General features: G+C 37.6%; 1 protein-coding gene across 3 annotated transcripts in view; it reads right to left on the bottom strand.

Annotated features, from left to right (window-relative positions):
* Nucleotides 1-1,639: 1,639 nt before the first annotated feature.
* Nucleotides 1,640-16,662, bottom strand: part of FAM151B (family with sequence similarity 151 member B) — a 43,399-nt gene continuing 28,376 nt past the window's right edge. Inside the window, exons 6-7 of one of the 3 annotated variants that reach the window (XM_029942516.1) lie at nt 5,742-5,848; nt 1,640-3,016 (exon numbers count right to left, since the gene is read on the bottom strand). In XM_029942516.1, the coding sequence (XP_029798376.1) occupies nt 5,764-5,848 (85 nt within the window). In that variant the 3' untranslated portion in view covers nt 1,640-3,016; nt 5,742-5,763. Of the gene's footprint in view, nt 3,017-4,951; nt 5,849-6,279; nt 6,520-16,662 lie in introns of those variants that run through there. The other 2 variants (XM_029942515.1, XM_029942514.1) reach the window with 2 other exon arrangements.

The following is a 16,662-nucleotide window of genomic DNA, read 5'->3' as shown; positions in this document are numbered from 1 at the left end:
ACTATCTGTCAGTTGTTCTTTCAAGTAAATATTTCTTTCCATGAGAAAAAGTGATGAGCTCTTTTTGCAACATGTGCTTTTCTTCAGGACAACCACTGAATTTCAGTATAGAGCAGAACCATTCCGTGTTTACCTCCCATTTTGTCACACAGACTATTAGAAGATGCAAGATGTTAATTAATGCTAAAATTAATAATTTTTGCTGAATCATTGATACTTCTAAGTCTTCTTTTTTCCTTCTTAATATCAGCATGTGGCAGTGGAGAATATGATCACTAACTGATGCCCTGAACTTGATTTATACTAAGGCATCAATAATTTAACCCACCAATGTTCTTCCAATGTCAGTGTAAATGTCAACATGAGACAAGCTGTTATTTGTGAAATAATAACAATTTCACAAATGGTTTTGACCTGATGAGTCTCCTAAAAGTGTCTGAGGGGAACGGAAGGGTTTGTGGGCCACACTATAATAACAACTGGTCTAAGAAAATTACTGAGATTTTGTGTTACCCATCCTGTCCATCCATCTATCCATTCCATTTGTTAAGGGCCATTCTGACTAGACATCATATAAAGATTAATAGTTTCTTCCTCTAAAACACACAACTGAGAACAAAACACAAACCTGTAAAATATAATCCAGCAGAGAAGGGACCTCAGGAGAAAGCCCACACATCTGCCTAGGGAAGTCACAAAAGACTCCTTAAAGGAACAGTGGATTACAGGCTGAGCTCAATAGACTGTGAAGAGGTCAGTCTTTCTACTTTATTCCAGAGTTGTTTATTAGCTCTTAAATTCACAAAGTAGCAACAGACTCTCACCATCAATATTTCAGTTAGGATTTTCAAACTCTTACTACATTCTTTGACCCCAAGAAAAAGAAAGAAGAAAAAGGCAATGACCAGCCTTAATGAACATTCTGTAGCAGCCAGCAAGCCTAGAAGAGTTCGACCACCAGATTTAGTCAGACTGATTCCTTTCATGGGCAGAAGCATAGAAACAAGAACCTCCCTTGTTTCAGGAGGCTGAGTAGGCCCCTTTCCAGCCCTGCCTGTTTTCTCTCTTCACTGACAGTGGGACTGTGGAAATAGCTACATTATTTAAAATTATGGAATAGTTAGAATATGTAGTAAGGTAGCAATTACTTAGGGGACCTTTAAGAAACTGGTCCAGTTAATTCAAAAAAGAGCATCATTTCTAAAGTTAGAGCAGGAGCTGAGTAAGGTAAGGGGGCGGGCAGATTGGGTTTTTAAGCTTTCTTTCCAAGCTGGTATAAAGGAGAAATATCAACACATAACCGAGAAGTATAGCTACACCTGGCCTCTGTCCTATCCTGTTTGGGTTAGTAGCACCACCTGACCCTCTGTTACCAAGCAAAAAATACATTCACAGTGCGCTCATTTGGTTAAGCGTCTGGCTTTTTGACTCAGGTCATGATCTTACAGTTTGTGGGTTCGAGCCCTGTGTTGGGCTCTGTGCTGACAGCTCAGAGCCTGGAGCCAGCTTCAGAGTCTCTGTCTCCCTCTCTCCCTGTCCCTCCCCCACTCACACTCTGTTTCCCTCTCAAAAATAAACAGTAAAGAAAAAATTTTAATTGAAAAAAATACATTCACCAGATTCTTCCCTCTCTCCCATACTCTCCATTCAACTAGTTTAAAAACTTTTACAAATTCTTCATTTGTAACCTCTTTCCTCTGTCTCTTGAACATTTTCATCCACTTTTGTTTCCACCTTAATTCAGGGCTTCATCTCCTTTCACTTCAAGAATTCCAAGTCTTCTTGTGCCATTGTAAACACCTTTCTAATACTCAAAACTGATATTAAAGCTTCCCTACTTAAAATGGTACAGTGATTCCTATGGCCTAAGAGGAAAGGAGCCAGCTTCTCGTCTCAGAAAATGAATCTGGCCCCTGCCTAAGTGCTCAGCCTCATAGTACAGTGCCTTTATAAACTTTTTGAACAGGTCAAATCAGTCTCTTCCCCCACTTAGAGTTCCTTTGCTCATGTGCCTCTCTGTCTGAAAGACCCTTTCCTCTCTTACTCTACCTGCTGAATCTTACTCATCATTCAGTGCTCTCTCTCAATTAGAACAAAATGCTGTCTGTTGCCACAACCTGGTGTAAGTTCCATCACAGAAGTTATAGCAAATACCCAACTTGTCTAGAGTCCTCTCTCCCCTGCCTGAATGTTAAGATCCTTGAGGTAGAAATAATTTCTGAATCACTTGCACAGCCTCAGCCCATATGACACCAATTAAATGCCTACCTCTTCCCTCCTCTCAGTATTCCTACTAAGCCCTGAAGACACAAGTGACTAGACAAATTGAGGTCCTTGGCCAAAGTATAGCAAATTCAAAGGAGAGAGAGAAATAACCACAGCCACGAGTAAAAGAATGATATCGGTGTGGAACACTAGACACTCGAACAACGATCCTGAGCTCCTGCTGCTGAGGTCCCAAGTGCTCCTGAGTCCTGCCCTGCTTCTTCCAAGACCTGGTTATCAGGTGGTCTTGGTTTCATTTATTTATTATACTCCCACTTTCTAGATAAAAAGTTCTTCAGTACTACTATCTTCATCCTTCTATCATTCAACTTTTCCTTGCATTGATTCACGAATTTAAGACTATTAGCAGATTGTAGGCTCTTACTAGGCTGGCTCATATCTTAAATTTCAAGGTGAGAGACAGGGCATTTTTCTATATATTTACTAGGTACTTAATTTTTATCATTACAAGGAAAAAAATCTAAAACCCTAACTCCAACAAACAAACAAATAAGCAACCTGTTATAAATAAGCTTTAACAACTTCCCAGTTGTAAATGAGTATATATCTAATTAGTAATTACATCACTTTTAGAGAGTCATAATCAACAGTACTTTTTAAAGCCCTGATTTTTTTTGACAGTTGGATCTCATACCAAAGTCTCTTCTAGGACTAGGATTGCTCTGCCAGGCTTGGGAAATAGTGCTTAGATGCCATGAGTTCTCAACACCAATACATTAGACTTGAGAACCTGGAGGGGAAAAATAGTTACACTTATTCTGTGTCTAGGAACTTCTTCCCAAATATTTTCCTATGTATACAAATGCACACAAAGTCATATAATTGTACATAAATAGTACGATACCAGACATCTGTTTTGCAGCCTGCAAGATATTATAACATCTTTCCATACTAATAAATGTAGACTCTCAGTGTTCATATATTATTGTATTACATTCTTCCACATTAAGGCTTTTTTGTCATCATTATTTATTAACCAAGTAACGAAGTGCCTGTTCTTTTGTCCATTTTTAATTGGGTTGTTAAGCTTCTTTTTAAAAATCAATGTATAGGAGTTTTCCAAATATTTTGAGTATGAAACCTTTGTTAGATATGTATTAATGGAGTCTTTTGATGAGAAGTGTTAAATTTTGATAAAGCCCATTAACCTATTTTCTTTTTTTTTTTAATGTTTTATTTATTTTCGAGAGAGACAGTGAGCAAGAGAAGGGAGAAGAGGGAGGGGGACCCACAGCAGGCTCTGCACTGACAGCAATGAGGCCCATGCAGGGCCGGAGCTCAGCCACCGTGAGATCATGACTTGAGCCAAAGCTGGATGCTCAACCAAATAAGCCACCCAGGTGCCCCAATCGATTCTTTCTTTTATGATTAGTGTTGTGTTATGAGAAATCATTGCCTTGGATGTGGGGGAAATAGAAAAAAATTGGAAACATCTGACAATTTTATATGTCAATTATACCTCTATAAAGCTGTAATTAAAAAAAGAAATCGGGGCGCCTGGGTGGCTCAGTCGATTGCGCCTCCGACTTCAGCTCAGGTCAGATCTCACATTCGTGGGTTCGAGTCCCGCGTCAGGCTCTGTGCTGACAGCTAGCTCAGAGCCTGGAGCCTGCTTCCGGTTCTGTGTCTCCCTCTCTCTCTAATCCTCCCCCTCTCATGCTCTGTCTCTCTCTGTATCAAAAATAAATAAAACATTAAAAAAAAAAGAAAGAAATCGTTGCCTACTCCAAAGTCATGAAAACATTCTCCTTCATTTTCTTCTAACTGCTTAATTCTAGCTTTCACATTTGGACCTAAGACTCAACTCAAATTATTATTTGTGTTATGATATGAAGCAGGGATCAAAGTCATTTTTTTCATGTGAATATCCATTAAAAATTTATTTTCAATAGCATACATTTTATAATTCCCTTACGTATTTTTTGTTCCCACAATTTAAAATATGGCTTTAAATATTAGTGTAAATGATACTTGGCTGATTTCTCAAAATAAAAGAGTTTTTCCTGAAGATTAATATTTTTAAAACTATTACCAAGGGTCAGATAATCAAGTAGCAAAAATAATCTTCTGGACAAAGAATTTTATTTAAAACCTCATTAAAATACAGTTCATTTATAGATTCAACTCTATAAAAGTAAAGCATGGTCATTTTAGAAAATTTATAAACTAAGCATTACATTTTACCATAGTTTTGTTATTTTTTGTTGCTAAAATTTTATAATTATAAAATTCTATCTTTTGCTTTTGGCAAACAACCATAGAAAGTGAAGTTTTAGGTGTTATTTGACAAATAGCACTGCATTTAGTTGGAGCTAAAATTTAAAGCGGAAATAGAATTGTCTTCTTAAATACCTGTACGTCTACAATGTTCCCTGTTGCACCCCATACTGTATCTATCTAAAATGGATACGATTATATGACAAATCTAGAAGAAGAGAACTGTCTGTTGAGTACTTACTATGTGTTGAGCCCTGAGCTAGATCCCTCTATTACATGAATCTCAATCTTCATAACAACTACAAGAACACCCTCATTTTCCCTCCATTTTAGAGATAAGGAAATCAAGATTCAATGAGGTTAAATATTTCCCAAAATCTACACCTAGTACGGGACTGTATAGCGAGTAGGGCTGTACGGGAAGTCTGTGTGAATCCAAAACCCAAGCTATTTTCACTATATACCACTTTATTCTCTGGGAGAAAATGACTGATAAGCCAAGGCAAACTACACATCTTAGGACATTCATTGGAAAGTTTCTTTTCAACAAATGAAAGAAGTAACATGTTTTTCTGAATATCTTGCTCAAGACTAAGCCACATACTATAAAGGACAGTTAGGAATGCACCCTTACCATGAAGGGCTTTATAACCTAGCTGAGGAAATATAACTAACATGTATGACATAATTAGTGAACAATATTAAATAGTTAAAATTGTTAAGGGAAGATCTGGAGACCACTGTTGTTGCAGGCATTTTTTGAAATGAAGAACTGCAGGCCACTGAGTTGATTTTTAGAGTGGGCTACATTATGGAGGGTCTTTTAAGAGTAAAATTCAATAAACCTGCATTTAAGAGGCCCCTGGAGACTTCTAATTTGGCAAGAGGTGCTTACAAAGGCTTTCTTTAGCAGAGATACTCAGGGCATCTCTGAGTAGAGTGTGAACAATGAAGTCATGAAGAACAAGTTTTTGAAGTTCTAGCAGTAAAATAAGGGCTTGAACTAAGGTGGTGCTGGTGAGAAATGAAAATCAAATGATGTGTCAGTAGGATGAAAATTCTGCTCTCTGGTAGTATTGTGCTCACAATAGACAAATATTATGATTGAAATAAAGAATACAAAACACATATGTAGTTGTCAGCATGCTCCCAACAATAGGGAAATGCTAGGTCCATCTAATTTAATCTATATTGTTTTCAGTAAGTGGATTTCATTCTGTCATGAGAATGATGCTCACCTGTGTGCAAGTTAGAACATTCTTAAAGCCCTATTACTCTTCCATGATTTCTGAAATAACCAGTCTCCAGGAAAAAGGAAAGAGGGTGCCATAGTTTTGTGGAATCTCTGTAATACAAGTGCCAACAAAATGTGATTTATATCCAAGCTATAACATGTAAATTCTTTCAATATATCACAATTATATTTTATAAAGGGTTTTAAAGCATAATTTCCTAAATTATTATTAGACTAGGCCCACTGAAATATCTTCTTTACAAATCTTTTTTTTAAATAGAGAAAGACACAGCACAAGGAAGAGGCAGAGAGCAACAGAAGCTGGCTCCAGGCTCTGAGCTGTCAGCATAGAGCCTGATGTGGGGCTTGAACCCATGAGCTGTGAGATCATGAGTCAAAGTCAGACACTTAACTGACTGAGCCACCCAGGCATCTCTCTTCCTTCCAAATATTTTAAGTAAGTACAGTATCATAAAGATATATGCCTAATAAAGTAGGAACTAAGTGTACTTGATTAGATGATGTGGAACATAAATCAATCATTATAATGTATATGGTAATTAATTCAGACCAAAGCAGGGGATTATGAAACCAAAACATGAAATAACTTAGAAGGATCTTCTTAGAGATTAACTTTGACTCCAATGGCTTGTTTAAATTCATGGTTTTGTGGTTCCAAGATGTCATAGAAAACTTGTTTTTTGTCAAAATGGTCTCTAATGCAAAGTAAATCTTCAATGGAACAGTTATCATTTTTCCCAGTCCAAATAGTCAGGCTGTACCTGCATTAAAATAAAACAGAATTATATAGTGAAAAGTAAAAGATAAGAAACAGTGATGAGGAATTCCAATAAGCCTAAAAATAGTTACTCTCATTTATCTTTAACCCAAATTCACACAGACAAAAAAATTAATTAGCAGTGCTGGAACATACAGTTCCTGTTCCATTCCTTCATCAACATCAAAAGGACTATAGAGAAAAAAAACTTCACATTGCTGTCATCTAAATTAGGTAACTGCTATATCTGAGTTACAGGAATGTTAAATGGCTTCGGAAACCCAGACTGGTAACACTGAAAATGGGCCAAATTTTGGACAAAAAAACTAAAGAGACTGTATTGCTGATCAAGGAATCTGTTCCCTACACAAAAGCTACAGCTCTAACTTGGGTTTTTTCAGCAGGCTGGGTAGAGTCAAAAGCATGACTGCAAAGGACTATGAAAAGATGTAAATGTCACTGATATTACTAACATTCATACACACTTATAAGTGGCCCTGCTCTCCCTTCTGCGAGGGTTTATATGAGATTAAAAAATGCCAAGAGATGTCACTAAGGATGCCAAACAGAACAAATTTAGATCTATTTCTTGAGTTAAGAAAACAATAATAACATATGCAGATTTATTATGAATGTTAAGAATATATTCAGAATTTTAATGTTATTTAAATTGTGTATTCTTTCAGTAGACATTACTGCTATTACAATACTCCTCTTGCAGGGTGCCTTAGTTGCTGAGTTGGTTAAGCATCCAGCTCTTGATTTCAGCTCAGGTCATGATCTCACAGTTCAGGGGATCAAGCCCCACATTTAGGCTCTGTGCTAGCAGCATGGAGCCTGTTTGGGATTCTCTCCCCGCCCCCCTCTGCCCCTTCCTTGCACAGGCTCACTCTCACTCTCTCTCAAAATAAATAAAGTTAAAAATCTCTTAAAAAACCACAATACTCCTATTGCATCAGAGTCTAAGAAAATGCAAAGCTGGTAAGTAGTTTTCTCCATAAACATGTTGGAATCCTGGAAAAAAATCTCCAAAGCACCTCTTCTACTACTAATAAGAAATAATCTAACCAAAGCATATGTTCTTGCTATGTTGACCTATTCCTCTCCTTAAGGATGGTGACACATTCTGGAAGTGTAAAAGAGAAAAGTATTTTGAATTTTATTCTGCAGAAGCATTATGTGGCAAACCAAAAAGAAATTTTAAACTACAGGTGAGGACACACACACACACACACACACACACACACACACACACAGGAGAATTACTTTAAAACCTATATTTTTAAAACTTACCAAGACTGGATAAGAAAGAAATTAAAAATCTAGCTAGATCAATTACTAGTAAAGAAACTGAATCAGTAATTAAAAACTTCTTAATGACAAAAAGCCCAGGACCAGGTGGCTTCACTGGTGAATTTTCCAAACATTTAAAGAATTAACACCAAATCATCTCCAACTTTTCCAAATAACTGAAGAGCTGGAAACAATTCCAAATTTGTTTGATAAGATCAACATATCCTGACACCAAAACTAGAAAAGGACACTATAGAAAACTATAAACCAATATCCATGATGAATATAGATGAAAAATTCTCAGTAAAATACTACCAAATTGAATTGTGCCACACAATAAGGAAATCATACACCATGATCAAGTGGGATTCAACTCTGTGATGCAAAGATAGTTCAACACACACAAAGCAATCAATGTTATATGTCACATTTAATAGAATGAAATAAAAGAATCATACGATCATTTCAGTAAGTACAAAAAAGCATCTGACAAAATTCAACACCCTCTCATGATAAAAAAAAAAAACACTCAGTAAATTAGGCTCAGAAGGAACATATCTCAACATAATAAAGGCCAATTATGACAAGTCCACAGCTAATACCATGCTCAGTGGTGACAGGATAAAGACTTTTCCTCTAAGATCAGGAACAAGACTAGGATGCCCATTCTCACCACTCCTACTGAGCACAGGAGAAGACCTAGCTACAGCAATCTGGCAAGGAAAAGAAGTAAAAGCTGTAAGAATTAGAAAGAAAGAAGTAAAATTTTCTCTGCAGATGACATGCTTTTTATACATAGATTTTGTATAAAGACTCAACTAAAAATCTGTTAGATCTAATCAATGAATTCAGTAAAGTTGCCAGATACAAAATTAACATACAAAAAAATCAGTAGCATTTTTATACATTAACAGTGAAATTTCTGAAAAATAAAGAAATTGATCTCATTTACAATAGCATCAAAAATAATAAGACATAGGACTAGATTTAACCAGGAAATGAAAGATTTTTATGCTGAAAACTATAAGACATTGATGAAAGAAATCAAAGAACCCACAAATAAATGGAAAGGTATCCTGTCTTCACATATTGGAAGAATTTATATTATTAAAATGTTAATCCTACCAAAAGATTTAATGCAATCCCTATCAAGATTCCAATGGCATTTTTTTACAGAAGTAGAAAAAAAATCTCTTAAAATTTATATGGAACCACAAAAGATCCTGAATAGCCAAAGAGATCTTGAAAAAGAAGAATAAAGCAGGAAGCATTATAGTTCCTGATTTCAAGTTATACTATGAAGCAATAGTCACCAAAACAGTTGGTATTGGCGTAAAACCAGACAAATAGACCAACAGAATAGAATAAAGGGCCTAAAAATGAACCCAAGTAAACTGATCCAATAGTATTTGACAAGGAGCCAAGAATATTCAATGGAGAAAACAACAGTCTCTTCAGTATATGGTGCTGGGATAATTGGATAATCACATGTAAACGAACTAAATTGAACCTGTATCTTATATCAGTCACAAAAATTAACCTGAAATGGGTTAAAGAATTAATTATAAACCTTAAGCCACAAAACTCCTAGAAGAACACATAGGAAAAAAACTCCCTAACATAGGTCTTGGTAATGACTTTTTGGATATGACCCCTAAAGTACAAGCAACGAAGTAAAAAAATAAACAAGTGGGATTGAATCAAACGAAAAGCTTTCTACACAGCAAAAAGACACGATCAACAAATTGAAAAGACAACCTATGAAATGGTAAAAATATTTGCAAACCATATATCAGGTTAGGAGTTAATATCCAAAACACATAAAGAACAGGAAAAAAAAAAGCCTAACAGCAATAAATTATAGAAATAAAACCATTAAATAACCCAACTTAAAAATGGGGAAAGGACCCAGTGCCTGGGTGGCTTAGTAGGTTAAGCATCTGACTTCAGATCAGGACATAACATCATAATGTCATGGTTCGTGAGTTTGAGCCCCACATCAGGGTCTGTACTGACAGCTCAGAGCCTGGAGCTTTCTTTGGATTCTGTCTCCCTCTCTCTCTGCCCCTCCCCTGCTCACGCTCTGCCTCTCAAAAAATGAATGTTAAAAAAAATTTTAATACAATTTTTAAAAAATGGGGAAAGGACCTGAATAAACATTTTTCCAAAGAAGATACATGAAAGGCTAACACGTACATGAAAAGATACACTAGGGGCGCCTGGGTGGCTCCGTTGGTTAAGCATCCGGCTTCGGTTCAGGTCATAATCTCACACTTCGTACGTTTGAGCCCCATGTTAGGCTCTGTACTAATAGCTCAGAGCCTGGAGCCTGCTTCAGATTCTGTCTCTCTCTCTCTCTCTCTCTCTCTGCCCCTCCCCACTCATGCTCTGTCTCTCTCTATCTTTCAAAAACAAATAAATGTGGGCGGAGGAGCAGGGAGCACTGTAATCTCCACCAACCTGCAACTATCAAACTGAGAAGGATTCAAGCCACAACACTCTGATCTGCAAGAATGGGAAGTGTACACAGAGTCCTCATAGATGACAGCCTCATAGATGCCTGAGTGAGTGCAAACTGGGGCGGAGGCTGTGCGGCAGCAGCCCAACGCAGAGCCGGGGGAGGCGGCCCAGAGTGGTGGTGCAGAGCCCCGGAGCGCCGGGCTCGGAGAGGTGGCACAGGGCCGTGGAGGACTGCACGCGGAACGGCTGTGCAGAGCAGCGGAGAGCCTCGGGGAAGAGAAAGAGAAACTGAAAACGCTCAGAGTGGTCTCTGAAGAGGGAAGAAACTGAAGCCCAGGACGGAGAGACACTGCCTTCCCATATATAGCGGCTGGGTGTGGGGAGAGAAATTCGTCCCCCTCAGTGGGCTTGCTCTTCCTTGGGCCCAGCAGCTCGCCAACTCCAGGCAGAGAGAGGGAAAAGCTGGCTCCCCAGTCCCCTTACTCATTCCTGGCTAGAAAGTCGCCCACCTGTGGGAGGACATTTCATCTGGGGCAGTAGCATTAAAGTGCATGGACTAGGATTTGCAAACGAGGCAGAGCTTGGGGAAAAAAAGCAATGTGGCCTGCCCTTGGCACAGGGATATTGGACTCAAAAGAGTGGCTTGCAGCTCGTGGTCTGAGAAGGGCTTGGGGCGCCGCCATTCTTCTCAAACCACTAAGGTGGGGCCTCGGAGAGCAGCTCCTGAAACCCGACCTACCTACACCAAACCAGCCTATCTGCGCTGGAGAGCTGCCCCCTTTTATTTTCTTTTTCTTCCCCTATTTTCTTTCTTTCTTCTTTTCTCTCCCCCCCCCCCACCCCCGGAGTCTGAGAAATAGATAAATTCTTGCTATCCAGATAGATTTTCCCTTATCTCATTCTTATCTCTCACTTTACAGGTTTTATGACCTCAGACTGTCCTTTGTCTTTGGTTATTTCTGTCCCCCCCTTCCTTTTTTTCTTTTCCTTTCTTTTCTTTTCTGTTCTTTTTTTTCTTTCCCCTTTTGGCCTGCTTGTTTATTTGATTTGTCTCTGCATTTGCATGTTTTGTTCCCTGTGTCTTTGTATGTCTGTTTTCCTTTTCAGGGCTACCTCAAGAAGCAAGCCAAAGTGCATATGGGGGAGAGTCCCAAATATCACTGAGTAGGGAAATGAAATAATCAAAGGCATAACAAGAGAAACTGAGAGGCAACATTAAAAGAACATTTCTGGGAACGACAGGCCCTGGACAGTCAATGAGCATCCTTTATTAGAGCAATACTAACAGGTGCACAGTGCAAAACCAGCATTTAAAACTGACAAGAGAGAAAGCTAGCCAAAATGACAAAATGAAAGAACTCTCCTCTAAAGAAATTCCAGGAAGAAATCACAGCCACAAAACTGCTCAAAACAGACATAAGCAACATAACTGAACAATAATTTAGAACAATTGTCATAAAATTAATCGCTGGACTTGAAAAAAGCATGGAAGTCATCAGAGAAGCTATTGATACAAAGACTAGGGACCTCCAAAATAGCTCTGACAAGTTAGAAAAGGAGGGGGTGCATAATAAAATGAGGTGCATAATAAAACAGAATTGGCCACTGCACGGATTGAAGAGGCAGGGAGGAGAATAGATGAATTAGAAAACACAGTTATAGCAAAAGAGGAAGCCCAAAAAAAGAGAGAGAAATTGATACAGGAGCAGGAAAGGAGAATTCAAGAACTGAGTGATACAATCAAACGCAACAATATCCGTATCATAGGAGCTCTTGAAGAAGAAAAAAGAGAAAAAGGTCCTGAAGGGTTGCTTAATCAATTTATAGCCAAGAACTTTACCAATCTGGGGAAAGAAAAAGACATTGAAATTCAAGAGGCACATAGAACTTCCCTAAGACGTAACTTGAATTGACCTTCAGCACAACATATCATAGTGAAACTGGCAAAATATAAAGATAAAGAGAGAATTCTGAAAGCTGCTAGGGATAAAAGGGCCTAACATACAAAGGGAAACCTATCAGAGTGGTTACAGACCTATATACTGAAAGTTGGCAGGCCAGAAAGGAATGACAGGAAATCTTCAATGTGATGAAGAGAAAAAATATGCAGCCAAGAATCCTTTATCCAGTGAGCATGTCATTCAAAATTGAAGGAGAGATAAAGGTTTTCCCAAATAAAAATTGAGAGAATTCATCACCACCAAACCAGCCCTACAAGAAATCCTAAAAGGGACTCTATGAAGGAAATGTAGCAAGGAATATAAGGTAACAGAGACATCACTACAAATATGAACTCTCCAGAGAACAAAACGAATCTCAACCCATGTTATTCAATAACAACACTGAATGTAAATGGACTGAATGCGCCAATCAAATGACACAGGGTAGCAGAATGGATAAAAAAAAAACAAAATCCATCTATTTGCTGTCTACAAGAGAGTCATATTAGACCTGAAGACACCTTCAGATTGAAAGTAAGGGGATAGAGAAATATCTATCATGCAACTGCAAGTCAAAAGAAAGCCAGAGTAGCCATACTTCTATCAGACAAACTGGACTTTAAAGTAAAGGCAATAACAAAAGATGAAGGACATTATATAATCACTACAAGGTCTCTCCATCAGGAAGAGCTAACAATTATAAACATATATGTGCCGAATTTGGGAGCACCCAAATACATAAGACAATTAATCACAAACAGAAACAACCTTATTGATAAGAATGTGCTTATTGCAAGAGATTTTAATACTCCACTGAGTACTGTTCCCTGATATCAGGAAAACAACAAGGATGTCAACTCTCACCACTGTTGTTTAACATAGTACTGGAAGTCCTAGCATCAGCAATCAGACAACAAAAGGAAATAAAAGGCATCAGAATTGGCAAAGAAGAAGTCAAACTTTCACTTTTTGCAGATGACATGATACTCTACATGGAAAACCCAACTGACTCCACCAGAAGCCTATTAGAACTGATCCATGAGTTCAGCAAAGCCGCAGGGTACAAAATCAATATACAGAAATCGGTTGCATTTTTATACACCAATAATGAAGGAACAGAAAGAGAAATCAAGAAACTGATCCCATTCACAACTGCACAAAAAACCATAAAATACCTAGGAATAACCCTAACCAAAGATGTAAAAAATCTGTATGATGAAAACTATAGAAAGCTTATGAAGGAAACTGAAGAAGACACAAAGAAATGGAAAAAGATTCCGTGCTCATGGATCAGAATAAACATTGTTAAAATGTCATTATTACCCAAAGCAATCTACCCATTCAATGCAATCCCAATCAAAATTGCACCAGCATTTTTCTCAAAGCTAGAACAAACTATCTTAAAATTCGTATGGAACCACAAAAACCCCTGAATAGCCAAAGTAATGTTGAAGAAGAAAACCAAAATAGGAGACATCACAATCCCAGACTTTAGCCTCTACTACAAAGCTGTCATCATCAAGACAGTAAGGTATTGGCACAAAAACAGACACATGGACCAATGGAAAAAGAATAGAAAACCCAGAACTGGGCCCACAAATGTATAGCCAATCTATGACAAAGCAGGAAGAGTATCCAATGGAAAAAAGACAGCCTCTTTAACAGGTGGTGCTGGGAGAGCTGGACAGCAACATGCACAAGAATGAAACTAGACCACTTTCTTACACCATACACAAAAATAAACTCAAAATAGATGAAAGACCTGAATGTGAGACAAGAAACCATCAAAACCCTCGAGGAGAAAGTAGAAAACAACCTCCTTGACCTCAACCTCAGCAATTTCCTACTCGACACATCCCCAAAGGCAAGGAAATCAAGAGCAAAACTGAACTATTGAGACCTCATCAAGATAAAAAATTTCAGCACTGCAAAGGAAACAATCAAGAAAACTAATAGGCAACTGACAGAATGGGAAAAGTTAGTTGCAAATGACATATCAGATGACTGGCTAGTATCTAAAATCTACAAAGAACTCGCCAAACTCCACATACGAAACATGAATAATCCAGTGAGGAAATGGGCAGAAGACATGAACAAACACTTCTCCATAGAGGACATCCAGATGGCCAACAGGCACATGAAATGATGGTCAGTGTCACTATCATCAGGGAAACACAAATCAAAACCACACTGAAATACCACCTCACACCAGTGAGAGGGGCTAAAATGAACAAATCAAGAGACTGTAGATGCTGGCGAGGGTGTGGAGAGATGGGCACCCTCCTACACTGTTGGTGGGAATGTAAAGTACTACAGCTTCTCTGGAAAACAGTGTGCAGGTTCCTTAAAAAATTATCCGTAGAACTCCCCTATGACCCAGCAATAGCACTGCTGGGGATCTACCCAAGGAATACAGAAGTGCTGATGCATAGGGGCACATGTACCCCAATGTTCATAGCAGCACTGTCACAATAGCCAAATCATGAAAAGAGCCTAAATGTCCATCAACTGATAAATGGGTCAAGAAGATGTGGTTTATCTAGACAATGGAGTACTACATGGCAATGAGAAAGAATAAAATCTGGCCATTCGAAGCAAAGTGGATGGAACTCGAGGGTGTCATGCTAAGCGAAATAAGTCAGGCAGAGAACAGATACCATATGTTTTCACTCATAGGTCTAACAGGAGAAACCTAACGGGACCATGGGAAGGGGAAGTGGGGGGAAGAATTAGGGAGAGGGAAGGAGGCAAATCATGAGAGACTCTTGAATACTGAAAACAGAGGGCTGAAGAGGGAGGGGGAAAGGGGAAAGGGGGTGATGATCATGGAGGGGGCGCTTGTGGGTAAGATCACTGGGTGTTATAACAAAACCAACTTGACAATACACTATAAATAAAAAAACAAAAATAAATAAATGTTAAATTTTTTTAAATAAAAAAGAAAAGATCATCAGTGTCACTAGTCATTATAGAAAGGTAGATCTAAACCACAATGAAATATTATCTCATACATATTAGTATGGCCATCATCAAGAAGACATGAGATAACAAATTGGCATGGATGTTAAGAAAAGGGAACCCTTGTGCATTGTTGGTAGGATTATAAATTGGTATAGCCACTATGAAAAATAGTATAGAGGATCATCAAAAAAATAAAATAGAACTACCATATGATCCAGCAATTCTACTTCTGGGAATATATCCAAAGGAAACAAAAATAATACTTTGAAAAAAATATCTGCATCCTCATGTTCACAGCAGCATTATTTACAATAGCAAAGACATTGAAAGAATCTAAGTGTCCATTAATAGATGATGAGATAAAAAAGTTTTGGTATATTTAGATTTAAAAAAGAGCTCTACAAAGTTACTGTACCTCTTTTAATCCTCTCTCTAATATATATAATGTGGAATCAGAAAAAATTGCCTCAGGGTACCTTAAATTGTATTTATTCAAATCAATTCTCAGGTTTTATTCTTTAAGATCTTTTTATTGTGAAATAACATATATAGGAAAAACACATAAAACCATAAATATGCACTTTAAAAAATATTATAAAATGAACTCCAGTGTAACCAAAACACAAATCAAGTATGAGAGCACACCATCACCACCTTGGGAGATACCTGTATGTCACTGCATGATCATAACCTCTCCTCTTCCCTGGAGCCCTCACAACCTTGCCCTTTGTGGTAGCCATTTTCTTGCCTTTCTTTATTTACTGCCTATATATCCACGTAAACAGTACAGTTTAATTTTTGCCCATTAGTTATTTTTATATAAATGGAATCATATGGTATATAATATTTTTTTGGTCCTACTTCTTTCAGTAAATATAGTTTGTGAAATTTCTCCAAGTTGAAATATGTAGCTGAGGTTCTTTCATTTTCTTTGGAATATGCTTTAGCATTATCTACTAAAGTAGAAAATATGAGTACTTTATGACCTAGAAATTCTATTCCTAGATATTCCCTCCCTATACAACCTTTATAAATGTAGGCATATGTGAACCAGGACACGTGCGTGTGTGTGTGTGTGTGTGTGTGTGTGTGAATGTTCACAGCAGCAATCCCTGTAACAGTCAAAACCATGTAACAATCTAAATGTCATTCAATAATAAAACAAATAATAAATTGTGACATACAAATAATAGAATATATACTTCCTTGTATAGTCTCTATTAGAGCCCTTCTGAGATACAAAAATATTCTCTAACTCTGTGCCTAATCGGTTCATGCTCTTCATGGTATCTTTTGATGGGAAGAATTTCTGAATTTTAATCTATTCAAACATATCCTTTACAGCTAGTGATTTTTATATCTTAAGAATCCCCATCCCCAATGTTATGAAGATATTCTCTAGTGATATAGTCCATTAAAGCTTTGCTATTTTACCTTCAATATTTAAAAAAGACTCTGAAAGACATGTTAAGAGGGGCATCTGGGTGGTTCAG

This window comes from Suricata suricatta, chromosome 6, assembly GCF_006229205.1.
Source record: "Suricata suricatta isolate VVHF042 chromosome 6, meerkat_22Aug2017_6uvM2_HiC, whole genome shotgun sequence".
NCBI lineage: Eukaryota > Metazoa > Chordata > Mammalia > Carnivora > Herpestidae > Suricata > Suricata suricatta.
The sequence above is the reverse complement of the archived record's forward strand: the minus strand, read 5'-3'. Positions and strand labels throughout refer to the sequence as shown.